Source organism: Hibiscus syriacus, unplaced genomic scaffold (assembly GCF_006381635.1).
Source record: "Hibiscus syriacus cultivar Baekdansim isolate YM2019G1 unplaced genomic scaffold, ASM638163v2 tig00005459_pilon, whole genome shotgun sequence".
Lineage (NCBI taxonomy): Eukaryota > Viridiplantae > Streptophyta > Magnoliopsida > Malvales > Malvaceae > Hibiscus > Hibiscus syriacus.
The window spans coordinates 1,301,532-1,329,201 of NW_024062058.1; the positions used below are offsets into that span (position 1 = coordinate 1,301,532).

At 35.7% G+C, this 27,670-nt stretch overlaps 5 protein-coding genes across 8 annotated transcripts; 2 read left to right on the top strand and 3 right to left on the bottom strand.

The window, feature by feature from the left end:
- Window positions 1-1,711, bottom strand: LOC120199598. Its single transcript, XM_039200641.1, has 4 exons — window positions 1,569-1,711; window positions 1,423-1,484; window positions 1,210-1,339; window positions 1-189 (listed from the first exon to the last, which is right to left on the bottom strand). Exons 1-3 carry the CDS (start codon window positions 1,624-1,626, stop codon window positions 1,211-1,213), a joined length of 249 nt encoding a protein of 82 aa, XP_039056572.1. The 5' UTR covers window positions 1,627-1,711; the 3' UTR covers window positions 1-189; window position 1,210.
- Window positions 1,712-3,247: 1,536 nt separating this feature from the next.
- Window positions 3,248-3,940, top strand: LOC120199597. Of its 2 annotated transcripts, XM_039200640.1 has the most exons (3): window positions 3,248-3,564; window positions 3,638-3,741; window positions 3,824-3,940. In XM_039200640.1, exons 1-3 carry the CDS (start codon window positions 3,432-3,434, stop codon window positions 3,857-3,859), a joined length of 273 nt encoding a protein of 90 aa, XP_039056571.1. In that variant the 5' UTR covers window positions 3,248-3,431; the 3' UTR covers window positions 3,860-3,940. The 2 variants fall into 2 exon arrangements, with proteins under 2 accessions (XP_039056571.1, XP_039056570.1); XM_039200639.1 differs by having other exon boundaries at window positions 3,638-3,940.
- Window positions 3,941-5,777: 1,837 nt separating this feature from the next.
- Window positions 5,778-8,956, top strand: LOC120199594. Of its 2 annotated transcripts, XM_039200634.1 has the most exons (6): window positions 5,778-5,861; window positions 6,149-7,137; window positions 7,306-7,364; window positions 7,516-7,644; window positions 7,915-8,050; window positions 8,530-8,956. In XM_039200634.1, exons 2-6 carry the CDS (start codon window positions 6,433-6,435, stop codon window positions 8,782-8,784), a joined length of 1,284 nt encoding a protein of 427 aa, XP_039056565.1. In that variant the 5' UTR covers window positions 5,778-5,861; window positions 6,149-6,432; the 3' UTR covers window positions 8,785-8,956. The 2 variants fall into 2 exon arrangements, with proteins under 2 accessions (XP_039056565.1, XP_039056564.1); XM_039200633.1 differs by lacking the exon at window positions 5,778-5,861 and having other exon boundaries at window positions 6,071-7,137.
- Window positions 8,957-10,943: 1,987 nt separating this feature from the next.
- On the bottom strand, window positions 10,944-14,281 carry LOC120199595 (putative recombination initiation defects 3). Its single transcript, XM_039200635.1, has 11 exons — window positions 14,206-14,281; window positions 13,640-13,790; window positions 13,393-13,540; window positions 13,123-13,257; window positions 12,615-12,667; window positions 12,311-12,505; window positions 12,015-12,080; window positions 11,871-11,920; window positions 11,638-11,794; window positions 11,375-11,453; window positions 10,944-11,053 (listed from the first exon to the last, which is right to left on the bottom strand). Exons 1-11 carry the CDS (start codon window positions 14,268-14,270, stop codon window positions 10,944-10,946), a joined length of 1,209 nt encoding a protein of 402 aa, XP_039056566.1. The 5' UTR covers window positions 14,271-14,281.
- Window positions 14,282-15,779: 1,498 nt separating this feature from the next.
- LOC120199592 (signal peptide peptidase-like 4) lies at window positions 15,780-27,583 on the bottom strand. 2 transcript variants are annotated; one of them, XM_039200630.1, is made up of 14 exons: window positions 27,337-27,583; window positions 19,340-19,498; window positions 19,085-19,196; window positions 18,402-18,518; window positions 18,099-18,250; window positions 17,824-18,006; window positions 17,640-17,674; window positions 17,298-17,460; window positions 17,055-17,108; window positions 16,838-16,930; window positions 16,580-16,722; window positions 16,356-16,426; window positions 16,190-16,273; window positions 15,780-16,109 (listed from the first exon to the last, which is right to left on the bottom strand). In XM_039200630.1, exons 1-14 carry the CDS (start codon window positions 27,469-27,471, stop codon window positions 15,994-15,996), a joined length of 1,617 nt encoding a protein of 538 aa, XP_039056561.1. In that variant the 5' UTR covers window positions 27,472-27,583; the 3' UTR covers window positions 15,780-15,993. The 2 variants fall into 2 exon arrangements, with proteins under 2 accessions (XP_039056561.1, XP_039056562.1); XM_039200631.1 differs by having other exon boundaries at window positions 17,298-17,454; window positions 27,337-27,471.
- Between the last annotated feature and the right edge of the window lie 87 nt (window positions 27,584-27,670).

The window sequence follows — 27,670 nt, forward strand, 5'->3', positions numbered from 1 at the left end:
TGGATTTTAGAGAGGAACTGGTTGCCATTGAATATATTGAATTCACAATTCTTTCAATTGTTGCTTTCATCAAGTGATGGTAACAAAGAACTTGATCAAATGGAGTTCCATTGGAACAAATTCAAAAAATATATACCCCAATCATCAAGCAAAATCCTTGCATAATACCCATATGGTGAACACATTTCCCTGCAATCAGAAACATCAATTTTTCTCTTACCTTTCCATCATGTATAATCTAAAAAAATGTTTCATATATAAATACCCAAATAGGGGGAAACCTAAAACCCACACAAATTTACATGGATTAATCATTTAACAAATCCCAATTATCAGACCCACCTAAAAATAAATCTTTTTTGTTACCATATCACATCATCAAACTAACAATAATTAACGATCTAACAATTAAATTATAACAAATTGACAATATAAGTAACCAAAATATAATTTTTTATAAATTAATTATCAAAACTAGACAGAATCAAAACAAAAGTGACCAAATTTGTAATTCACTCGAATATAAAGAACTGGTGATATAAATGTTTTGTGCAAAATCTAAAAACTATAAATTTCAGCTTTTGGGAAAAAATGACCTTAAAAATTACATGTTTATTATTTTTAGTCCTAAAAACAGTTTTGAAAATTATAGAATATAAAAGCCCAAGTCTTGTTGTCTCGTTTGCAACTTTTTCTTCTTCTTAAAGTGCATTATAGTCTAACCTAGGTTGTCGTAATAGGGTTGTAAATGAGCTAAGTTGAGCTCGAATATTGTTATGCTCGATTTGACTCGAAAAGTTCAATGCTAATTGCTAAGGTCGAGCTGACTCAAAAAGTTTAATTTTGAGCTGGCAACACAACCAGCAAGCTTAAAATTATCAAGCTTGTCATATATACTACTGCAGTCAATTGTGGAAGGGACTTGAAAGCTTTTTTTTTTTTGGATTCGGTTCAATTGTTTAGACAAATAGGTTATACTAAAGCTATAGCATAGGCCATAGATCATAAAACTCAATCAATAGAGGTGAGTATCTGTCAAATTAAAAGGGTAAACTGCCATGCCAGAATCCAGATCCAATTTCTCTAGCCACAGATAGTAAAATTTACTGAAAGCTTATCCTCAGATCCACATATGGTTTAATCTCTTTAACAAGAATATATATCCTCTAAAATGAAATAACCATGAAGCTCAACATGAATGAACCGAACCTCATTTGTCGAGCTCCATTGCTTGAGCTGCTTTGGCTTTAGCAGCTTCAGTTAACTTGGTCTTCAATTTCCTCTTCCCTACTTGAAAGCCGCTTCCACCTTTATTCTTTTTCTTCCCATTACCATCAACCTACACATACCCATTATATAAATCCTTAAATAAACAAAATTAAAACAGAAATTTATTACCCAATGAAAGAGTAACAGTCTCACCTTCATCTTATTCTTCTTTGCTTGAAGCTTCTTAGCCTTCTTCTCCTTCTCTTCCTTCTCCCCTAATTTTCCAAGACAAATACAAAATCGTAAATCACTGCATAAAAAAACAGAGAAAGAGAGGAGTAAATTGAAGAATTTCCTACTTCTGAGATCGAAATCGTGTTGTCTTTTTCGACGAGCTAAACTATTCTTCTTCGACATATTCCTCTGTTGGCTCCGCCTTTGAGGCGACTGTTCTCTCTTCCTCTTTTTTGCCTAAACCCTAACCTCGCCTTTATTTGATTTTTGAGAAGGCTAAAGAACAGCAGAAGTCACTGGACTACTTCAAAATAATGTTTTTGGACATTTAAACTTTTAAATGTTACAAAATAATTATTAAACTTATCAAATTGATACAAAATGGTCTATGTAATGTTATAAACAATAATAAATTTTGATAAATTTAATGATAATTTTCTAATAATTTGATAAGTTTAGTAATTATTTTAGGCTAACATCACAAATAAATACTTAAATTATACTATATTTTTATTTAAGTATCTAAAATATTTTTTAGTTAAAGTAAGTATCTAAAATTATCATTTTAATCAAAATAGGTACCAAAATTTTCCTTCCACGTGAAACATTAGTGGCCAAAATGACTATTTGTGCTAACATTGCAACAATGAACGTTCAATTACTCTTGATTATGTTACTAGTGCTCGAACCCATAATTTCTAAAAATAACAATCATTTTTTAACCAGTGAGGTAATTTGTTCATGCAATTTAGTTATTAGTTTAGTGTTTCAACTTCATAAAACAAATCTTTTAGTTTGTAAAATGTTGGCGGTTAGTATCTAGTGAAATGTGAATTAGTTACTCTAATGAACTCATCAAGTGACTTCAATGATGAAAATGAGTATTGTCATCCTTAGAAATCTTAAGTTCGAGTAGTTGCGTCTGTAGGATGTATACATGTTAAGTTGGAATGATAGAATCTTGATTATTTACTAGTGCTAGTAATGTAGCTTTTGCTTTTATTTTGTGAAATGCTTATATGATTAACAAATGAAAGACAAATAATATCGTTTTCTTAAAAAAAAACAAAACGAAATTGAATTTTCTTTAGAAAATTAAACCTATGGCTTGAATGCAAGTAGGGATGGCAACGGGCCGGGTTCGGGTCGGGTATTGGTCCCCCCGTCCCCGTTCCCGTTTAAAAAATCGGTACCCGTCTCCGTTTAAAGAACCGCGGGGAAACGGGTATCCCCGTTTAGCATAAACGGTTATTTAAACGGGTATTGGGCCGGGTATTGGGTCGGGTATTGGGCCGAGAATCGGGTCGGGTATATATATATATTTAAATTAAATATATAAATATATATTTTTTATTTAAATTAAATTTATTAATATTATATATATATAAATAATTATTTTTAATATTTATCGGGTCGTGTATCGGGGCGGGTAATCGGGGCGGGGATTACCAAACCCGTCCCCGTCCCCATCCCCGTTTAAAATAAATGGGTTTTCCCCGTCCCCGTCCCCGTTTATCATCCCTGAACCCGACCCGTTTAATTCGATTTTCAGTTTTCCCAGTCGGGTTCGAAATTTTTTGCCATCCCTAAATGCAAGAAATTGTTTAATTTTTTCTAGCTTAGTTTTAAATTATTAATGGGGCCGCAAGCGCTCAAACGACACCGTTGACTTGTTTTATTCTAGTGGACCTGGTTTATACGACGACGTTTCGTTCGCTTAAGTGGTTTCACCGCTCATTATGGTCAAAAGATTCAAAACGCGATAATAAGCTGAAAGCCAAACAAAATATGGAAGAGGCTGGAAAATTTTTCTAATTTCAAAACCCTGACGTCCGACACATAGCTCTCTGCAAGCTAACTCTAATCTTCTCCTTTAATCGATGGCACTAAAGGCTCAAAACCCTAGATACCCGGTTTGGAAATCAACGGGCTGAATCGGACCCGAGTCCGATGAGGACTTGGAGGAGCTGGAATCGGAAGTGAAGAAAATGACGGAGAAGATTCTAGAATACAGAACTGCTAAACCAGATCAGCTAAAGCTCGCTCTCGATTCAATTCTTTCTAGTCAAAGACCCAATTTGCCCCACATTGATGATGGGTTGGAGTCTGGACCATCCGCAGGTACGATTATTTAAAAAAAAATTGGGATCGATAGACCCTTCTTGATGACTGAACTAAGTTTTGCTTTCAATAGATTCAAAAGAGATGGAATTAGATGAAGAACCAAGGACGGACGAGAAGATACGGTTAGTCAAAGGCAAAATTCCGAGCAACATTTCAGCAATGCCGGTTGTTTTGGTAAGGATCAAAGAGTGTATTTCCAGGATTGAGAAAGCTAGACTCTTGCAATGGAATAATCATGCATCCTGGCTTTAAACAGAGAACATTGGTTGAATCAATGGAGGTGTATATGTAGATTGCGCCCCTTCCCCCATTGCAGGTATGGTTATGGTGTAATTACTTGAAGATGTTGGTTTTTAATGTGATAATATTACATAGGGAGTATCATTGGCTGTAATGAAATGCGATTCCTTCTTATTTTCTCAACCCTAGTTGGGGGGTTTTGTTTGTATTAAAAACCCCTTCTACCAACATAAGGTTGGGGTCCTATAAAAAGAAAAGAATGTCCACCAATCAATTAATCACAAAAAACCGTATCGTTTTTACATCAACCTCGATGAATTCGGGATAATCAGAATCAAAGGAGAAAAAAAAAGCAACATGATGCAAGAGAGCTTGTCTAACTAAAACATGAGTCACTCTATTAGCCTCTCGACATATATAAACCACCCTGCTAGTTCCTACATTGATCACGAGTAGAACGTAAATAGACTCTGATGGTAGACTCGTCCAGTTCCACATTATTAAATTTATTCACAACGGTAGTTGAATCACTACGATGTAATAGACTGTAACTCAAACTTGAAATGAACATTTTATTACTGGAACCATAAAACTTGTTTTATTCATTAAAACAAATACATGCACAGTTTTAAAGCTTTGATTCAACCGCAGTGTTGGAAGAGTGGGGGTGGGATGTTTGGTTTATCTTAGGCGGTGCTTCTTGAGATTAAGATAAAACAACCTGCAAATCATCAAAACAATCAACAGGAGAGCAAAACTATATTCTAAGTCGAAAACTTTGTTTTTATTATTGGGTAAATTACGTGTTTAGTATCTGAATTATTAGTTTTGGTTTGTTTTAATACCTTATTTTTTTATTTTTTTCAAAACTATACCCAAAGTTTAGTTTTTTTTTTTATTTTGGTACACCATTTAAAACTTAATTTTAAGTTTTGATTTTTTTTAAAGTATATGTACTGAAACTGACCAAAATTGATAGTTTAGGTATTAAACGTGTTAAATTTTTAACGATAGGGTACTAAAATGAAACAAAAATTAACATTAGGTATGGTCTTGAAATATTTGAAAGTTTAAGTACTTAAATGAATCAAAATTGATAGTTCAGGTACTAAATATGTAGTTTACCCTTTATTATTTTTGAATTATTTTCAAGTTTTAGTTTAGAAAAGTTCAAAAAAGTAAAAATTAAAACGATGTTTTTATCTTTAGTTAAGTTATTTGATTGTTTCGTTATTTGATTCTTAGTTTTTTTTCTTCTTTAATTCCTCATTCCTCATTCGTTTTAAGTTTATTTTTTTTATTAAATTTTAATCACAAGCTCCTCAACCACAGTAAAATATATAACATTGATTTTTCTTCTTTTTTATTAAATATTCTCTTTTTTATCATTTAATCCATCAATTTTATGTTTTTTTCAATTTGATTTTCTAACTGTAATTTTTTAAAAATTCTTTTTATTGATATTTTTACCTCAAAATTCCTTATTTAAAAGTAACATTATAAATATATTGTAAAATTGTACATGATATTTAATTTATTAAATAACATTATAAGTTTTACTTACACATAAAATTATAAAATATACATTATATACTTAGAAAGAGTTATTCAAATTAGAACTAATCAATGCCATAACATTATAATTAATTACTATAACATCCTAAATATGATTATCATTATATAGGCCTAAGATGTCACATCAAACTATTGAGGAAACTACTATTTTTTCATTTTAAAACATAACATGACTTAGAAAAATAAAACATCTAGAATACTTATAAAATATTTATATAAACTAAAGTTACGTGACACATAATTTAAAATAAAATATTATAAAACTCTCACTTGAAAAAATAATAATTCAAAAACAATCTTTAGGCTCTACATTGGCCCAATAAAACAATGGACCGAATCAGTTGGATCCATTTATTTTCACTCAATAGTTAAGTGAGTGTATATGTGCATGGATGCGAATGGAATCATTCCAGATTGCATACTTTCCGGATAGCCAACTCACAGTCTTCAAAACAAGCAAAAATGGGTTTGACTAGCAGGTAGAAACAAGCTCTCTAGCCGATTCATCCATGGCTTTTCTTCTAATATTTTTCTCTTCTTTTCCTTTTCTAATTTTAATCCAACCGCTATCAGAAGGGTAGTTGTAGAACAAAACCCAAACCCCACCACTAAACTTCTCCAATCTCACTTACCCCAAATCCTAGTACCGTTCTCTGCTTTCTTGAATCCCCTTTTATGTTTCAAAGTTTTCTCCTTTTTATTTTTTTATATTTTATTTTCACTTTTTATTGGAGCTTTTATGTGGGTAACTTTTGTTTTCTTGTAGTTTCCTGTTGATCAGCTGGGATTCCTTCTTCATCTTCTCCTTTGGTTGATGGTTGGACCAACTTGGGATTTCAGAGCCTACTAGTAATCCCCTTTGAATGCTTCCTTTGAATACTTAAATCGCTTTATTAAACCAGTTTTAGCTGACCTTAAGTTGCCCTTGTACAATTTTCCACCATTGATTCAGGGGGGGAAAAACCCTGCTTTTGTATCTGTTTCATGTTACTTAATCTTTAGATTGATCCCTTGCATGTTATTAAATGTGTTTGATTCATAGGGGAGCCCATGTCAATCGCCTGTTGCTGTCCCATCCTTGAATGTGTTTACTGTTTAGCCTGTGCTCGTTGGGTATGGAAGAAATGTCTATATACTGCAGGCCATGAAAGCGAGCACTGGGGTTTAGCCACAGTGGAAGAATTCGAGCCGATACCACGCCTTTGTCGTTTAATTCTAGCTGTTTATGAAGATGATCTTCATAACCCTCTTTGGGCACCCCCTGGAGGCTATGGAATCGATCCTGATTGGGTTTTCTTAAGAAGAAATGACCAAGAAACTCAAGGCCGAGCCCCGCCTTACTTCATTTATTTGGATCATGATAACGCTGATATTGTCTTGGCTGTTAGGGGACTTAACTTGGCAAAGGAAAGTGATTATGCTGTTTTGCTTGATAACAAATTGGGGCAGACAAAATTTGATGGTGGATATGTGCACAATGGGTTATTGAAGGCTGCCGAGTGGGTTTTCAATGCTGAGTGTGAGGTTTTAAGGGAATTGGTTAAGAATCATCCTAGCTACACTTTGACATTTGCAGGTCATTCCCTTGGGGCGGGATTGGTGGCCTTGTTGGCAATGGTTGTAGTTCAAAATCGTAGCAAATTGGGAATCACGGACAGGAACCGGATTAGATGCTATACCATTGCGCCTGCTCGGTGTATGTCACTCAACTTGGCAGTTCGATATGCAGATGTAATAAACTCGATAGTGCTTCAGGTAAATTTTTCGTACTATACATTGTATTTGTTGTATATGTGGACTTGATCTTTGACTTGATCATGTCAAATTTGGCTACAAAGTTTAGGGCTAGATCAACATACTCGAATGTCTATTGATAATATATTGTAGGCTTAGATCCTAACATGTGCTATTGTAATGAACCAGGATGATTTTTTACCTCGAACGACCACCGCTTTGGAAGATGTTTTCAAATCACTCTTCTGGTAAAATATAGTATGTCTTAGTCACCTTTTCATTACTAGTTTCCTGAATAGGGGGTTTCCCTTAGGTTTAATTACTTTAGTTCTTCAAAATGCGATCTTCGAAAATGATTTGATGTTTCCATAACAGGGGCTGGTTTTATTTCTTATGCAGTTTACCATGTCTTTTGTGCCTAACTTGCTTGAAAGACACTTGCATCATGGAGGAGAAGAAGCTTAAAGATCCCAGACGGCTTTATGCCCCCGGACGCCTATACCACATTGTTGAAAGAAGGCCCTGCAGGTTACATTGACAAATTTGTAAATCATTGAACACTATATCATGAATTACTCAGTTTTCTTTTATGCTATTTACAGAAGGGATCAAACTCCCTTAATAATTAATGGTGTTATGTGAATAAACACTCGGATTGGAGTTCTCGATAAAAGAGATTAATAAGTCTAAGACTCCCAGCTGTGGTCAAATAAATATCTTTCGTATCATCATCACATTTATTGGATTGTGATTGATTGAGATGTGCTTAACATGCATTTTTCTTCACCCTGGTTACAGTATAGGAAGATTTCCTCCAGTAGTGAGGACGGCGGTACCGGTGGATGGGAGATTTGACCATATAGTTCTTTCCTGCAATGCTACCTCCGACCATGCCATTATTTGGATAGAAAGAGAGTCCCAAAGAGCTCTTGATGTAAGTTAACAGCTTCTTGCCCTTTAAAATCTTCATGTATCTAAGATAACAAATAAAGCAATTAAAAAAATGTTTCAGCACGGAAGTGGGAGCTTGAATCTTAAACTAGTTGGAGTCAAAATTTTAGGAACCCTGGCTCCTGGGAGGTGCCGGAAGGAACAATATGAATAGCGTCACCAAATTGTGTATTTAGAATCAGGATGTTATGTGTATGATGCCATAAACATATACATAAGCATTTGAGCATAATCAAGAATAAGAAACTAACAAGACAGCAAAAAGTCATATATGTATAGTTTTTCTGCATCTAGTGTACTCTCTTCTACTTGTATCTTGATGAGCTTATTCGTTATTTTTGCATTTAGCCACAAATAAGAAGAATTGACCTGTTAAAGGTGGAATGCTTTAGGTTGGTAGAAATAGGAAAATAGTTTCGTTATTCCAACAAAATATCAAAGCTCACATTCTGTTTATTGTAGTTGATGCTGGAGAAAGACGGGTTGATGCGAGTTCCTGCAAAGCAGAAAATGGTGCGGCAAGAGTCTCTTGCTCGAGAACATAGTGAAGAGCACAAGGCAGCTCTTTATAGAGCAGTTGCTTTGGATATCCCTCAAGCTTACTCGCCTTCCACATACGGAACGTTCAGTGAGATGGAAGAAGCTGAATCTTCTGGTGGATCAAGTGAGAGGTTTCCGAGTTCTCACCTCGGAAAAGATTCGAGAGTTGGAAAGTAAATCAAGCTCGCAGATATGTTCTAGAAATGATTTCCTTTTTTTCCCCCATGTGCACCATGGTTTTTTGCTTGATTACCATGATATGGAATTGTTACAAAGAATGGTAAAAAAAGTTATGTACATAATAGGCAATTTATTTTATCCCAGTAAACATTCATGATTTAGTCTTTGATCAAAACATTCCATGCTGATTTCATTTGTACAGAAAGTGTTTGTTCTATTAACTAGGAATACACTATTCCCTAACATGCAATAATTGTCTAGAGGCAAATGAAAATGGTATATTTTTTAAGCGCTTTCCTACGCCTTGCTATACCTGAGAAATTCTCAGTGAGAATGAAGAACCGCTTCCCCTGCGGTGAAGACTTAATAAATTTTATTTATAACATGAGAAAAATATTGTGTAAGTTTTAAGGGTAAAGCACATAAATGGTCTCCGACTATAGAAGGTTGATTTGTTAAGTCTTTTGATTATTAAAAGTTATAAAATGATCCACCAACTACATAATGTTATTTTGTTATCTCTCCTGATTATTAAAAGTTACAAAATGGTCACTCGACTATTTATTATGTTTCAAACTCGTTATTTTTCGTTAAGAAATTGACGGTTGGCTAAGTTGTATGTTATTATGACAACTGAGACATAATAGTCTTTGAGATTCTAGAATCAGATTTTATCATATCGCAGTCAGCAGATTAACGTTCAACTCTGAATACTGTTAATTTTTTAACGCGAAAAGATGAGTGTGGAACATAATAAATAGTCGGGTGTCCATTTTGTAATTTTTAATAATCGAATAAATCAACACTCTATATTCAGAGAACTATTTTGTAAGTTTTAATAGTCGAATGACTCAATAAAATAATACCCTATAATCGACGGACCATTTGTATACTTTACCCAATTTTTAATTAACTTAGTGTTATTTGATTTAAGATATTTATTTTAATGTCCTTTTTGTTCAGTGTTTGAATCATACCCTCTAATTATAAATTTATAATAATTATAAATATAATTATTTAAAAAAATCAAAAAGCACCCTATTAAAAAAAAGAAAATAACCTCAGTAACCAAAAATCTCAGATAATATACGATTTTGACCAACTTTTTTTGGATTTGCGAAAATGACCAACAAAATCGCAATGCGATCTCTAATTCGCATTGCAATCTCCACTATCGCAAATTCGCGTTGCGATTTTCCATTTCGCGTTGCGATAGTCTACAGTTGTCGTTGCGATTTTCCAAATTCGTTGTGATAGTAAAAAAAAGATTTTATTTCTTAAGAATTTTCTCTAAAAAGATAGTATCCGCGCTTCGACACGTATTACAACGACCACGACTCGAGACGAGACGGACGACGGCGGCGGCAGCGCGCGAGAATCCCCCTTGTTCTCTATCACTCAACAAGGAAGTGGGAAAGTCAAACCTTAAATACCATTCCCAATAGTGTTTCCAATACTATGTGGGATTTGAGCATTACCAACACTTGTTCCCAATACTATGTGGGATTGAGCATATTATTTTTGAATGTTTTGCTTAAAATTGCAATAATCGCGATTGATTGTAGATTGACTTTTAATTATGACATATTTAATCGTATAATACTAATGCAATTGGTTACTGATTCAATTGTTTTAAGGTGCATGATTGTTAATTGTTTCATGAATAATCACATTGTATTGGAAACAAGTGTTGGTAATGCTCAATCCCACATAGTATTGGAAACACTATTGGGAATGGTATTTAAAGCTTGGTTTTCCCACTTCCTTATTGAGTGATAGAGAACAAGGGGGACTCTCGCGCGCCGCCGCGGCCGCCGTCCCGTCTCGAGTCGTGGTCGTGGTCGTTGTAATACGTGTCGAAGCGCGGATACTATCTTTTTAGAGAAAATTCTTAAGAAACAAAATCAAAGTAACGGTGTTCAAGATGGGACTTAGACTAGTTCAAGATGGGAGACTAAAATGTAACGGTGTTAGTTACAAAATCAAAGTAGGTCTAAGGAAAGTCGATTCCAATCATTGGTGGAACATTATCTAGCTAAGTACAATCGATGTCAACATATATTTATGATTCTCAAAAATTCAAGACCAGCAATTTGTGTGGAATGAAATAAGCACCCCCTGCATTTTTTTTATGCTTATTATCTGTGTTTTTACCTTCAGTTGATAATTATGGGATTATGGGACTTTCTCTTTCGCCGCCTAGCTTTCCTCAAAATTCGTTCGGTCTCTTCCTTTGCCTCCTCTATCGAAATGCTTGTTGTGCCATCTTTAAAAAAAACTATGTTAAAAAAAAGAAGATGATAAGAGAAATTAGAACCTTTACACAGCAGCAAGTTATGGAAACAGATATGCATGTTATCCAGTTTGCATCAGTTGAAATGAAAACAATTAAAGGGGAGAAAGATGTATTCCAAACTATTTTGATAGGTATACTTTTTTCTCTAAATTTTCACGAATGTGTTATTTCGAGGAAGATGATGAGTCGGAGCAACATATCCTAAACATATTAGTGTTTGAAATCATCTATCGGTAACTAATAAGCAGAAATTGAATCATGTAGTCTCGTGTTTTGATAAGTGGATACTACCTGTTTCCTTGCCGCTAAGCAAGCAGGAAAACCCTGCATCAATCTCTTCATCTGATTCAATCAAGATTCTGTATGTTTCCTGAATTGAGGATTGTTACTTCAATTGAGCACAAACAACTCAAGGCAGCAAATAAGCTAAAACAATCAAATGGGGAAGGAATGCAAGTCCGTGCAACTCGTTAATAGTGCAAATAAGCTTGAAGAATAGTAGCCGGGGGAAAAGTGGAGGAGAATAATAAAAACAAAGGTGAAGTAAGAATTACCTGTTCCACAGACGAAACTCCTTTCCTCTTGTCGTTTTCTTTGCGGTATGCCCTTTCATTTGTAGCAGGTTGCTTCATTTTTACATATTTCCAGCCTCCTTTGTATACCTCTGGAGCTACCGAGGTTTGCTCATAAACCTTTTGAGGCACAGCTTGTCTAGAAGCAAGAGAATGTTTTAGAATTTTGATGTGAAGACAGTAACAGTAGAGCCAATGGTCCGAGTATTGCGTACTTCTTATCTGCTAATGGTTTGGTTTTTGGTGTTTCACAACAGCCAGAAAGCTGAATGTTCGCAAATAGTTTTACTGAGAAATTCTGTTGTCATTACATGATTTCTTTAAAGATACATAATTATTCAATGAGAACATAAAAGCACCTTAGGTGGAAGACCAGTAGCAACTGGACCATTTTGGACGAGGGTCTTCGCATTGCCAGTGATTGCCTGAAGGTTCCAATACAATGATAATAAAATGCTTTACAAGCTGAGAAACATGACTGACAGAAAATGTTTGAAAATACGGAACAACGAAGTGTTGTTTATATTGGGAAAAGGAAATGATGATTTACTTGAAGAGAATTTCATGCCATTCAAGACCATGGAAATGAATGTATCATTTAAAAGTCTAAATGTTCTATGCATTTTGGAGTTTAACTCTTACAGCATATACATGCCTTTATTTCGTTGGTGAAGGTGTTGCAAAGCTCGTTTTGTAATTTGATTAAAGAAGCTTCCATCTGTTCTGGTAAAGTAGAAAGCACCAAGAAGATGTTTTGTAACTTGTCACCATATATAGCATTGTTTAGTTGATCTGATATAGCTTTCATGCTGCCATCAAGACTGGCTTTGATATCTTCTTGTCCCTTGTTCTGTTTACCAAATCTCAGTTGTCTTAAAATTTCTATATTTATGCATGCTCATAACAAGGCTAGTCAATTTACAAAGTAAAAGAGGAGAGAATGAGGAGTTATTAGTTACCATTAGATGTAGATAGGTAACTTCAGCAATCAACCTCTGCCGCATCCCTGCCACTGAAAAAAAAATTGTAAGGAACTTCATTTAAGTAATGGAAAACTAGGTTTTATTGCCTTACGTCTAATTATATGTGTTATATAATGTTATCCCATATCTTCTGCGTTTGGGTTTCTTATGATTTTGTATTGAAGTTGTGTTTCCTTTCTTTTGCCTAATCCCAGGCAATGTTGTTCATATGCAGTTTATCCTATATGCCTGGTATCGGATACTCTTATATCAGAGTAGGGCTCGCCACATATAACCAATTGGTTTTAAGTCAGATGATTCAACATTGTGTACTAGAATTACGAAAGGTAAAGCTTGGTTTCTTTGTTTACATATATCCTAGAATGACAGGCCTATAACAATCTTATGCGGAGTGCAGACAAACAAGTTACTAATGGTTATAACCATGGCACAATAAGTTATCAACTCTCTGAATTTTGTAACCTCAAGTAACTAAATTACTCACTTTCCAGCAACACTTCTTTTGTTCCTTTGTTCACCTGCATTACACCGCTTTGAACAGAATCTAAGATCATTCCAAATCTGTTCAATGAGGTTTCAATCACTGACATCCGGTGCTCAAGTTCTTCTGAAGTTTGACCTAGTCAAGCAAATAAAAAATTCAGCATCCATCCATTGCTGTACTATAAAAAAATGCAGTGCAAAAGATTCATTAAATGTAAGATCATTAAACTGGTGATACTAAACGTAGTAAATAACTAAATAGTAATCTTACATCGATGCTCTTGAGCAGAAACAGAATTCCATTTGCGCACAGTGGAAGATCTAGAAATCGGCCCTTGACTATCTTCTCTTGTGAATTTGTTTGGAACCAAACAAGAAATCTTGTTGGCAGCATTCTCTCGTTCCTGGGAACCAAATCTCTGCAGAAATGAAGTGCATAATGCATTTTTCTCATAAGAAAAAATAAGGAGATTTATAAACAAACTAGAATGCTGGAAAAAAGGGAGATGAGATTCAACCTGATCAGTTGTCACGATTTCATCGAGTGAGTTTTGTGAAATCTGAGAAAACAAGGCATGCTGAGAAGAAATCCCCTGTGAGAACGATTGTTGTGATGGCTGTGATCTAAGCTGTGATGATTGCGGTACACTCGGTGGCAGGCTTGATCTCCTTCACATATATTAAATAAAAAAAGAGATTCAGATTTTAAATTCAACTCCTAGTTCTTAGATGATGCTAATCTCGAAATTGTCTAGACATGATTTTCTTTGTAAAACAAAATTTTCGTAACTGATTCTTATTTCCCTAAAAGATAGTACGAAAAAACATGAAACTGGAAATTTGAAAAAAAAAATCCCTCTAGTCAAACATGTCTTCAAACAAGAGATTCCTTTCTGTGGAAAACGAAATTAGAAATAGGATCACCGGCTCACCGCTACACTTCCGTATAGAAAGAGAAAACCGCAGAATAAACTCGATTAAACTAATTACAATTTCGTGATGATAGCAAAGTTTCACGAATTAAATAGTTACTGTACGCACTTTCTCGGGAAACAAACGATAAACATTTAAAGTGAAAAGGAACCTTGTATGAGGAGGAAAAACATAGGTGGAGCCAAGATCGCAGGCTTTGTTGATCTTCAACTTCATTTATTCCAGAATCGATTAAATCCTTTAGAGGGAGGAATTCAAGAACCTCATTTAAAGAAGTGTGGTCGTTGGAATTTCAATAAAAAAAATTAGAGAAGAAGGATTTAGTTACAACTTACAAGTGAAAAGCTCTAACAAGACGAAACGCCGATGCTTAAATAGGAGCCATGGATGATGGCGGGAAACCGGAAAAGTCAAAAAGTAACGGGACGGTAGCTTGTTTGTTTGGACCCGAATTCCCGAGCAATTTGATCCGAATCCGTATCCAGAATCTTACCCATCGACCCAATTGGATCCTGCTCAAGTTTTTTTAAAGGTATAATGTTAAAATTAACCCTCAAAATTTATTAAATCAATAATTTGATCCTTATCTTTTCAGAATATTTTATTTTGGGACAAAAATCCCCTCTATGGATGAAAACCGTTAATTAACATAATAATTAACACTCTAAAATAGAAACCTTTTTACTCTAAAATGAAGCGTTAGCCGTTAAGGTCCAAAATGTTCCAAAAATTATGAATCAAAATGATTATTTTGATAAGCTTTAGGAACTAAGGGGATGTTTGTTTACTTCATAATGATTAAGCGTTGAATGATTCAGAAGCTCTGTATGAATTAGCTATGAATGTGACATGTTGTTTGATAATAGCTCTGAATCCTTCAGAATGAATTTTTGTGTTGAATCATTCAGCACTATTTTGCTGAATCAGTCAACACTGAATCATTCAGAGATGCGAAACAAACGCGTTGAATGTTGAACGGTTCAGTATTCAGCGCTGAATACTTCCATTAAGAGACAAACAAACAGCCCCTAAATTTGACAATATATATCTTTTTTAAAATACGATTGGATTTTGAATAGCCTTTTAATATAAAAAAACATGGTAAATTTTATTTAGCCTTAATTTATCCATCGTCCTTTAAATTATATTTGTTTTTTTATTTAAGCGTTTAAATTATTTTTTTTTGATTGCACCAAGCCTTTAAACTATTTTTAGTAAATTTATGTTATTATCTCAACTGGTAAAATGACGATGAATTAAAAAAAGTGTAACTTTATTTTCTCTTCTATTTTAATTTATTGTATTTTTAATTTTTTTAATTTATTTACTGAACTTTTGAACTATTACTGTTTTGGTCACTTTAAATTGTTTTATTATTATTTTCATATGACGTGACATTTATTATTATTTAATATAAAAATAATTTAAAATATAAAATAAAAACAAAAAATGGCTTACACTACCACCGACCGTCTTCTATCATTGTAAATAATGATCGTTTGATCTCAAATTTCATAGGCCGCGTGACAATTTTTAAAAATGTCATGGTCCATTTGGCATTTATAATGCTCAAACCCTATACCTCAATAAATAACAATTCTTTTACCATTGAGTTCACTTAGTTCGTGCTGTTGGGATCAGTTTAGTAGTCCTTCGTATACACGTTTAGGCACTTAAAATCAGCTTAGTTTTGTTGTTATAGACTGCCCAGATTTTCCACTTCAATGATCACGTACTGCTTATACTTGATTACGAACTGATTTAGAAGTACTTAGGGTCAGGTTCTAACGGTGACGAAATAACTAGAAAGCAAACATTACATGCTTCTTCAGATCTACAACCTAAAGGGTTAAAAAAGGCCTTTTCATTTGCTTCTCTACCAGAAACTGAAATCGGCACACATTTGAGGACACTTATTTCTCATGGCTCGTTACCATAATTAATCTTTTTGTTGCAAGGGCTGAAGTTTCACATGCGGACAAGGCCGTTCCGGTTCTCCACTAGTCCACAGAGTCCCGAAATCACCTCTCTTTTTCCCCAGTGTAATAAAGGTCCCTGCGTTCCCGAGCACGCCGTTCATAGTAAGAGAAATCAGATGCATGATGTTCTTAATCTCATAGGCCATAGCTACTTACCGAGTGTGAAGGGAACGATGTAAAGCAATGCAGGTTGGCCGTGTCCGTCCATCATGTTCAAGGCCACATACGTGACCAAAAGACCTGTGGAATGAAGTTTAAGTAGTTTACGAGCCAGAAGTAGCCATTAAAGCGCTTTTTAAGGGTGGTTCTTATTTCTCGATACCTAAACCATAGGCCGTCATTGCCCACACAAAGTAGCCTGTTCGGAGATCCTTATTTGCCAGCCAATCGTATCTGCAAAAATCATCAAAACCATCTGTCAACGAGCAAACAAAACATCGGAAAACAAATTCTTCATTAGGAACACATCTAATTACTGTAACGTTCAGAAAAACATATCGGATTACTATGAAACAAACAATAAAAATATGGCTCAAACGTTCAAACCTTAGAGAAAACGCAACTAGGAGTCCAGGTAAGATTATGTCTCCGAATCCAATAACGCTGTAACCACCCCAAGGATCAAACATACGCGGAATTTTTAGAAGCATCGGTATGCCATCCTCACCACTCCTATCGCCACGAGCTACCTAATATATCAGAAAAAAATAAGGTTGTTCCCTATATGGTCTAACAGGTATACAGAAATAATATCAACCATTATCAGAATTTTGGGCTGAAGAAATAATGCTTGTAATTACTTACCACAATCATCACGCTCTCATGAAACAACTGTTTGGAAGCGAACACCCAGAAGATATCATACAAGAAAGCGCAGCCGAGAAGAACCGTTCCGTCCTGATTCAATAAGAAAAATAAACACCAAAGAGCATAAATAACTTTTCAAGACATTGCAGTTATTCTAGTGTAAATAAACACGGAGAAGACACACGACACATAATAGCAAAACCGAGGTACAAACCTTGAGATTTGGAACACGAACAATCTGAAGGACCGAGATTATAAGAGCAATACCCTGATTGAGAGGGAAAGAAAGGAGGATTAAATATCAGAAGCCCACCATGATAAGAGTGCCAATCAAACTAGTTTCCAAGCATACTGATTCTTAATGAAAAGGAATGTAGCATATGCAAATATAGTTATCAGATACAATACAAGGTACTGAAAACATGCGAAGATAAGAATACTAGAAAAGTGGTCTTACGAGAATATCTTGACCTATCCAGGCAAAGGAGATTCGTCGGTACACTGCCCAAACAACAGCGAATGTGATGCAGAAGGGACAAACAGCTAGCGTCAGATGCGAAACAGCTCCAAAGAAGGGTACTTTAATAAATGATTCAGCAAAGCGTTGAAAACACCTGAAACTATATATATTCAGCTGTCAGTATCAAAGATTAAGCTGCTGACTTCCTTTTGCCATGTATTTCTTAAAGAGGCATCGGTATAATGATGTTCAATTATAGTCCTCAGAAAGCAGAAAAACTAAGATGGTCATGTAAACATGGAAAAAAGAGTCCCTGGGAGGAGTGGGGGGAACGCATACCTTGATAACAAAGTCACCAAGCACATTTGCAGACCCTGGAAGCACAAAAAGAATTGCACAGACAGTAAAGATTCTGTCTTTAATGAATTATGTTGACCATTTTGATAACTTTTCAACTACCAATAAAGACGGAGGAAATAAGCTACACTGAACTAAGCATACAAATGTATAGGGAAAGGCGCACCTCTACTCCACCGATGCAAAACAGAACCACCAGGACCTCAACAAACCAGAATGACATAAGCTTATAAAGCATGACCAAGAAACATGAAGAAAACACAACAAAGAGAATTGCTGACATTGTATTTATGTCAACAAAACCACTTGAACCAGCACTTCCCACTTGTATAAATTCTTCTGATGCATCCTGCGCAAAATCACTCAGCACATCATCGGGCGAATGAACGAATACTATTGAATTTAACAAAGAGTGCATGCAAAATTGCTTTTAAAACAAACCTTTAGTAGCTTATCTTGCTCAATAGCAATTTCTCTTGCAGTCCATCCAGACCAATAAGAAGCAAGCAAAATGGTACCAACCGCCATTAGCCACAAAAAGACTTCAGCAATATCAACTGCTGGACGCTTTGGGGAGTAAAGCGCAACAGAAACTACATAAAGATGAAAAGTGCAGACAATTTATAATTCAATCCCGACGTGATTCCATATGAGGTATTACCAAGCAAGGAAAAAGCGTAGAAGAGATTATCATTTTTCCCGAAGAACAAAGAGGACGGTAATGGGGAAGAAAGAAAGACATACCCTGTGTGCTATTATTTATATATTTTTCCAAATTGGAACCAGCATCCTGAGGAAGCATGACAGCTGGTATTTTTATATTTACATCAGCATCTGATTCACAAACCATCTTGAAGAGTTCTGTAGAACAAGATTAACTGGTTCAGTATTTAGAAAGCAAAAATAAGTTTTGGGCTGTTCATAACTGCTCATAATTGTAATTGGTAACTATAATAAATTCTATCATTTTTAATATAACATTTCCCATCTTTTAATGGCTCAATGATCGAAAATGATATCAAAACAGCTGCATAGAACATTTGGATGGATAAACTGATTGATATTTACAAACATATCACAAAAAAAGGCAATCTTATGAGTAATTTCCGATTGCAGTTTCAGTCGAATTGACATTTGACATGTTTCATGATGATGGCTATAGTTGTAAAATGTAACGATACCAAAGACAAAAATATATCCACAAAATTTCTTCAAATTTCCAACTTGAAGCAATAATTTTACCACGTATTCTGCACAGAATATCTTCTTTTCCTCTGGTTAAGCAACAAAAAATTTACTATAAAATGAAGATCTATCCATCAAGGCAATACCTACATGCATTGGATGTGGGGTAATTTTTACTCCACAATACCATCAAAATGGTCAAACTGTTAGAGTCGCATAAGTGGTCAAAGGACATCAGATACCTGTTTGGTTGTTTATAATGAGGATAGCAGAAGCACCAGCTTCTTCAGCAACATTTGTCTTCACTGTGAAACTACAGTTACCTCGATGCACCAGAATGACCTCCCCTGTAAGCTACCAACAGACAAGATAATTCAAAATTATGGAGTAAAGGAACAAGTGAAAATCGATCAGATGAAAGCACATGCACATGTCAGACAGAATAAATCAAGTAGCCAAATTGGGTGGACATTGTAAAAAGATCAAAATTCGAAAACCTGATTCCTAGGCTTGCTGCAACAGTCAGGAGGGTCTGCAAGAGCAAGCCTGATATGATTTGCATCTTTCTCCTTCGATTCCAAAGTAAGTCCAAAACGTGCACCAACACCAACATACTCATTGTTTTCTATACCATCAATACAGATTGGGACTTTTACCTACAAAACATATTTGTATCAAATCTAATATGCTAGGTCCATATTCATAATTTTGAAAACAATATACCAAAGAATATGATTAAACCAAGAAAAGATATATGAATAAACTGTTAGGAAATAAACCGAGTACGAGTAATTTCCCTATAACCAGATTAGTGAGAATGCGAAATAAAAGCGGAAAAATAATACCCGAAATTGATAACGGAGTTCAGCCAATTGTGCTTACGTCTCCGGGCTGCTGCAGATCTTTTACTAAGAGAAAATTTACAGGTGTTTACACAACACACTTGATAGAGAACTAGAAGATTTTGGGATGATTTTGAAGCTAAATGAGCTAGGGTATTTATAGTTGAAGCTTAGGACTAATCTTGTAAATACCCTAAAGTGTGCAATGGCTAAAAAGGTAATTAACCCATTTACAATTTCAATAAAATATTGGGGCACCGAATTCGGTGCCCCTTTTGTTGAAAATGAATGTGTTGTGCCCCCCCAATTTTGAAAATTTCTGCTGAAAACAATTCAGCTGGGCCCCACCTTTGATTACTTTCAACAATCTCCCACTTGAAGATTGATTTTAATGTCTTCACACCTCGATCAGTGCAGCAGTATTTTTAGTCTTGTTATTCTAGCATGCCAACTAAAGCTGAACACAACTTCAGTTTGTCTGTGGTCACCGTCTTTGTCAACATGTCTGTCGGATTTTGAGCTCCACTAATCTTTTCAAGTTTCAAAATCCCATCTTCCAGAAGAGACCGAATAAAATGATATCTCAATTGTATATGCTTCGTTCTGGAATGAAAAGACGGATTCTTTGCTAGATGGATATATCACTTTGATTGTCGCAATACAAAATATTGTTTTCTTGTTTCTTGCCTAACTCTTCCAAGAAACTTTGGAGCCAAACCATCTCCTTGCTGGCTTCCGTAACAGCGACATATTCTGCTTCAGTTGTGGAGAGAGCAACTATCTTCTGTAGTTGAGAAACTCAACTCACTGCAGTACCTCCTAGAGTATAGACATACCCTGTAGTGCTCCTTCTGATGTCAACATTTCCGGCTAAGTCAGCATCTACATAGCCTGTCAGTATCGTATCTCCATCTTTGAAACAAAGTGTTTTGTTTGTGGTACCCCGCAGATATCTGAGGATCCATTTGACTGCTTCCCAGTGTACCTTGCCTGGATTATTCATGTACCTACTAACAGCTCCCACTGCATGAGCAATATCTGGTCTGGTACAAACCATGGCATACATCAGACTTCCAATTGCTGAGGCATACGGCACCTTCACCATGTGTGCACGTTCTTCCTCCGTCTTTGGTGATTGGTCTTTGGAGAGTCTGAAATGAACACCTAAAGGTGTACTTACTGGTTTAGCATCTTGCATGTTGAACCTGGAGAGTACTTTGTTGATGTACTCAGCCTGTGATAACATCAAAGTCCCCGACTTTGTGTCTCTCTTGATCCTCATCCCAAGAATCTGCTTTGCAACGCCCAGATCCTTCATAGCAAACTGCTTCGACAATTTTTGCTTCAAGTGTATAATCTCTTGCATGTTTGAGCCTGCAACGAGCATGTCATCAACGTACAACAATAAAATAATGAAGCTATTGTCGAACCTCTTGATGTAGCAACAATGATCTGCTTGGCATCTGGTAAAACCACTGCTACCCATGAAACTATCGAACTTCTTGTACCACTGTCTAGGAGCTTGTTTTAAACCATATAAGCTCTTCTTCAACCTGCATGCCAGGTTTTTCTTGTCTGCCTCTATAAAGCCTTCTGGCTGCCTCATATAGATTTCTTCCTCCAAATTACCATGAAGAAAAGCTGTCTTTACATCTAACTGCTCAAGATGTAAATTCTCTGCAGCTACAATTTTCAACACCAGTCTGATTGTAGACAGTTTTACTACTGGAGAGAAAATTTCATTGTAGTCAATACCTTCTTTTTGCTGAAAACCTTTGACTACCAATCTTGCTTTGTAGCGTTTGCTCCAATCGTGCTCTTCTTTGATCCTGTAAATCCACTTGTTGTGGAGCGCTTTCTTGCCTGGTGGTAATTCAGCTAATTCCCACGTCTGATTTGATATAAGCGAGTCCATCTCATCTTTCATGGAAGACTCCCACTTGAATGAATCATCCACCTGCATCGCTTCATCATAGCACTCTGATTCACCATTGTCAGTCAGCAACAAGTAGTGCAAAGAAGGCGAATACCGGTGGGTTGGTTTAGGAATTCTGGAGGAGCGTCTCAGTTCTGGTGTGCCTGGTTCTTCCTCTTGAACTGCTTCATGACTGATCTGAACATCATTTCCAGAAATCTCCTCGAACTCAGCAAATTCCTTTGTTTCAGCTTCAGTATTACTTGATTCTGCGGTTGACCTGTCTTTGTACATCACATTTTCATTGAAAATAACGTCTCTGCTTCTGATGATCTTTCGATTTTTGTAGTCCCAAAATCGGTAACCGAACTCATCACCACCGTAACCAACAAAGACGCATTTGTTGGACTTAGCATCAAGTTTACTTCTTTCAGCAGAGTTTATGTGTACATAAGAAATACAACCAAACACTCTTAAGTGTGAAAGGTTTATTTCTTTTTTGCTTCAAGCTTCCTCTGGTATTCCGCCATCCAAAGGAACTGAGGGCCCACGGTTGATCAGGTAAGCTGCAGTGTTGATAGCTTCATCCCATAGAGATTTGGGCAATCCGGCATGTATCCTCATGCTTCTGGCACGTTCATTCAGAGTTCTGTTCATGCGCTCTGCTACGCCATTCTGCTGCGGTGTTATGGGAACTGTTGTCTCCATCTTGATCTCATTGTTTGTGCAGAAATCTCTGAATCTACTGTCTCTGTACTCTCCTCCATTGTCAGACCTCAATCGCTTGACTTTCAAACCAGTCTCATTTTTCACCATGGCCTTCCATTTTCTGAAGGTATCAAAGACTTCTGATTTCTTCTTCAGAAAATAAACCCATACCTTCCTTGTTGAATCATCGATGAAGTTGACATAATATAGTGAGCCTGCAAGAGATGGAACTGGGGATGGTCCCCATAAATCAGTATGAACCAATTCTAACCTTTCTGCCTTTGGAGTCTTGTCAATATTCGTAAAGCTGACTTTCTTTTGTTTGCCAAAGATACAATCCTCACCTAGTCCGACATCTACATTCTTTAGATTCGGCAGCTTCCCTTTTGACAAAAGGGTCTTCATCCCTTTCTCGCTCATATGGCTAAGCCTTTGGTGCCATAAGTTTGATTTTCCGTCAGCATCTGCTACTGCAATGATATTCTCTAAATTCGAGGTTACATAGAGAGTACCAGTCTTCTTACCACGAGCAATGACGAGTGCTCCTTTGGTAATCTTCCATTCACAACCTGAAAAGGTTGTACTATAACCTTCTCCATCAAGCTGTCCAACAGAAATCAGATTTCTTTTGAAGCCAGGAATATGTCTCACTCCTGTCAGCTTCCAGGTGGTCTGGTTTGGCAGCTTTAGTCGGATGTCTCCTTTTCCGACGATCTTCAAGGTTTCATCATCAACAAGATGAACCTTCCCAAAATCACCACTGATATAGTTCTCCATGATTTCTTGGCATGGGGTGGAGTGGAAAGATGCCCCTGAATCCAAGATCCACGATTCAATTGGACTGTTGACGCTTAGAATCATGGCATCACCTGTCTCCTCTATCATGTTGGCAGATTCCTGTGCGCCGGTATTTTTCTTCGGTGCTCGGCAATCTCTTTTGAAGTGACCCTTCTTGCCGCAATTATAACAGGTAAAATCTTTATTTCCTGTTCTTTATTTTCTCCTTCTGGATTTCGATCTGCCACGATTTGAATTTCTTTCTGAAGTTCTCCCTCTGGACTCCGTGTGCAAGGCTGAGGAGGTTGATGCTTCACCCGATTCTCTCCGTCGAATTTCTTCGCTCAATACCAGATCCCGAACATCGTCGAATTTCAATTTGTTGTTCCCCGACGAGCTGCTGACTGCTGTAACAGTAGTATTCCAACTGTCTGGTAGAGATGATAAGAGAATTAAAGCTCGAACTTCATCATCGAACTCAATTTCACTGAACTCAATTTAGGTGTTGTGCCACCGATGCCCCTTCCACCATCCGCAAATTGAATAATCACCTCATAAAATGAACTTTGTTTGAGACCGATGGCTTCTCATACATACTAGAGAGAGCAACCATAATACCCGCCGTGGTCTTTTCCTTTGCTATGTTGAAAGCAACATTGCGGGATAACGTCAGTCGGATAACTCCGAGGGCTTGTCTGTCGAGAAGAGCCCAGTCTTCATTCTTCATGCCCTCTGGTTGTTTTCCTGAGAGGGGTTGATATAGATTTTTCTGGTACAGAAAATCTTCAATTTGCATCTTCCAAAATCCAAAGTCCGCACCATCGAACTTTTCAATTTTCACCTTCCCTTCGTCTGCAGCCATCGCTCCCACTCGAATATGGCTTCGTTTGGATCGTTTCTGACAATTTCTGCGAACCGCCGTGTATTAGAACACCTCCGTCGACAAACTCGTATCGCCGACCGAATTTTACTATTCACGAAATTTACTATTCACGTGAATAGTAACCAGAATAGTAACCTTGCAAAAAATTGACAGAATTCACAACAAAAAAAGCTCTGATGCCAGTTGTTAGGAAATAAACCGAGTACGAGTAATTTTCCTATAACCAGATTAGTGAGAATGCGAAATAAAAGCGGAAAAATAATACCCGAAATTGATAACGGAGTTCAGCCAATTGTGCTTACGTCTCCGGGCTGCTGCAGATCTTTTACTAAGAGAAAATTTACAGGTGTTTACACAACACACCTGATAGAGAACTAGAAGATTTTGGGATAATTTTGAAGCTAAATGAGCTAGGGTATTTATAGTTGAAGTTTAGGACTAATCTTGTAAATACCCTAAAGTGTGCAATGGCTAAAAAGGTAATTAACTCATTTACAATTTCAATAAAATATTGGGGCACCGAATTCGGTGCCCCTTTTGTTGAAAATGAATGTGCTGTGCCCCCCAATTTTGAAAATTTCTGCTGAAAACAATTCAGCTGGGCCCCACCTTTGATTACTTTCAACATAAACAAAAGCAGCCTTTCTAACTTTAAAGGGAAGTGAAGAAGAAAATGAATTATGGAGTATATACTTTAGACTATTTTGTCTTTTTCCTTGAACTATATGTGATTAACTCCCATATCCAATGCATTTGGGGATATATGACCCTTCAAGGACCTTCCATAATGACCCTCCAAATAAATGAAAAGACTATAAAAATTAAAGGTACCCATATCTAACATTCACACCAAAGTCGAACTAACACACCTACTCAATTATGTCAAAATCACTATTTAGCTTAGTTTAAACAAGTTTTCCCTTTTAATGCATGAAAAGCAATAAAGTTAATATATTTCCTCCCAGCCTCAATAACCAAATAAGAAAAATAAAAAGGTTTAATTTTGTCTCCACTCCTCTGTCATGGTTGGGGGAGAAGAGGAGAAGCATGTGACGAATGGCATTGAGGATTTAGAAAATGTATTAGGGTTTGCGAAAGAGAAGAAAAAAGAATTAGGGATTAAAAATTCTGAAATTGAGGGAGAAGGAAATGGATCACCTGATATGCTGGCAGATAAGATGAAGCTAGATAAAGGATGCCCAACAGTAATTCAATTGGCAGCCCAAGAGAAGAATTTGCCCCAGCTGTCAAGCAAACGTTAGCCTTAGAATACTATAATTATATAAAACCATGTACTAAATAAGGAGAAAATCATGCTCTGATACTAATTTGTTATAACCCTAATGTGATCAGAGAAGAAAAATAGACGAAGAAGTGAGAAAAGCGGTAAACGAAGAATTAAGAGAATAAAGATTAAGGAGAGAAACGAAGAGACTCAAAACCAATATGTTATGACCCTAATGTGATTAGAGAAGAAAAATAGACAATTTTTTATGACCCTTGTGTGATTAGAGAAGAAAAATAGACGAAGAAGAATTAAGAGAATAAAGATTAAGGAAAGAGACGAAGAGACTCAAAGAAGTTTAAAATTCATTTAATCAAAGCATGATTTTCTCCTCCTCTAGTACATGGTTTTATATAATTACAGTGTACTAAGGCTAGCGTTTGCTTGACAACTAGGGTAAATTCTTCTCTTGGGCTGCTAATTAAATTATTGTTGGGCCTCCTTTCTCTAACTTCATCTTATCTGCCAGCATTAGGTCTATAAATGAACTGAATGTTCAGCGAACCGTTCATGAACCGTGCGGCGGAAAATTCGTTTGTGTTCGTTTATTTATTAAATGAACGAACATGAACAAGATTTTGCATTCGTTTAATTAAATGAACGAACACGAACAAAGTACTCGTTCGTTTATTTACGTTCGTGAACGTTCGATTATATGTTCGTTTATGTTCGTTCATTTATGTTCGTTCATTTATGTTCATTCATTTATGTTCGAACAGAGGGCAAGTTTAATATGTTACGAAGATTATTGAAGTTGTTTAGATTTCAAGAATATTATTTTGTTGAATAAATTAACTTTAAGACTTTATTATGTTCATATAGTTTATTTATGATTTATGTATATTTTTGTCGTATTCGAACAAATTAACTCTAAAGTTGCAGGTTATATTAATAAATTTTAAGTTGTTATTCTTGTTGTTTACTTTTTTTTACATTCATTTGTTATGTTCAAATAAGTTTGTTTTTTGTGTTTGTGTTGTTCGTTTATGTTCATTCGTTTGTGTTCGTTTATGTTCGTTTATCATTTAAATGAACAAACATGAACAAATTATATTCCTTAATGAACGAACATAAACAAAAAAAAATTGTTCGTTTATATTCGTGTTCGTTTATATTCGTTTATTTATTAAATGAACGAACATGAACATACCTCCGTTCGTGTGCGTTCGGTTCGTTTACAGGCCTAGCCAGCATATCAGGTGACCCATTTTCTTCTCCCTCAATTTCAAAATTTTAATCCCTAATTCTCTTTTCTTCTCTTTCGCAATCCCTAATTCATTTTCTAAATCACCAATGTCATTTGTCACATGCTTCTCCTCTTCTCCCCAAACCATGACATCCTCCTACTCGGACTTTTGAAATTTAGTCCCTCTACTTGTCAGATTTAAAATTAAAGTCCAATTGATAACACCATTAATGAAATTTTGTTAAATTTGAATGAATGGAATCCTAATATTCAAATGTCTGATTCAAAATTTAGAGTCTAACTGATAAAATATATTCTAATCTAATGAAATTCAATCAATAACGTTATCAATTGGTCTTTAATTTTTATATAGAGAAGCTGAGGGACTAAATTTTAATGAAATTCAAAGATATGATTCAAAATTTAGAGTCTAATTGATAAAACATAGTCCAACTTAATGAAATTCAATCAATAATGTTATCAATTGGTCTTTAATTTATAAATCAGAGAAGCTGAGGGACTAAATTCCTGGAACTAAAAGCAGATAGACTAAATTTTAAAAGGTCAAAGAGTACAGGGGAATAGTGGCACAGTTAGACCAAATCCACTAAATAAACCATTTCCATCACGATCAATCCACAAAAATAAGCCTAAAAATACAAAATTCCCACCATTTTCTCAGTAATCAAACAGGAAGAACTAAAAGACAAAGTCATAATTTGAAGTGAATGAATCCCAAAAAAAATTAACTAGTTATAAAATCTGATAAAACATAAACTAAAATCAAGAGGAAAAAACTAGATTCTTTCATCGCCCCTCCATTTTCTCAGCAACCAATCAGACAAGAATGAAGAAAAACAAGTAAAAAAAAAGGAAAGCTAAGATGGTGAAGGAATACCAGAACAAAGTTATTAGCACAGCCAGGTCTTTTTGGAGCAACGTTGTCCTGGTGAACTATGTCCCCAGCTGAACTCAACCCAGCACTCAAAACTACTATCAAAATTAATATCAATAACCCAAGAGTTATTTCCATATTTGGAAAGATTCACCATAAAGAAAACAAATATAGAGATGTTCTTGTGGTTTTTCTGTTCCTTTACTACTAATTCAGAGAATTAAAGAAGAAGAAAAGAAAAACAGATACAAGGTACAGACGAGGAAGCAGGAAGGAAGGTAGGGGACATATCACTTTTTATTTATTTGTTTTTAAACTTTGGGTGGGTTTTCGTTCT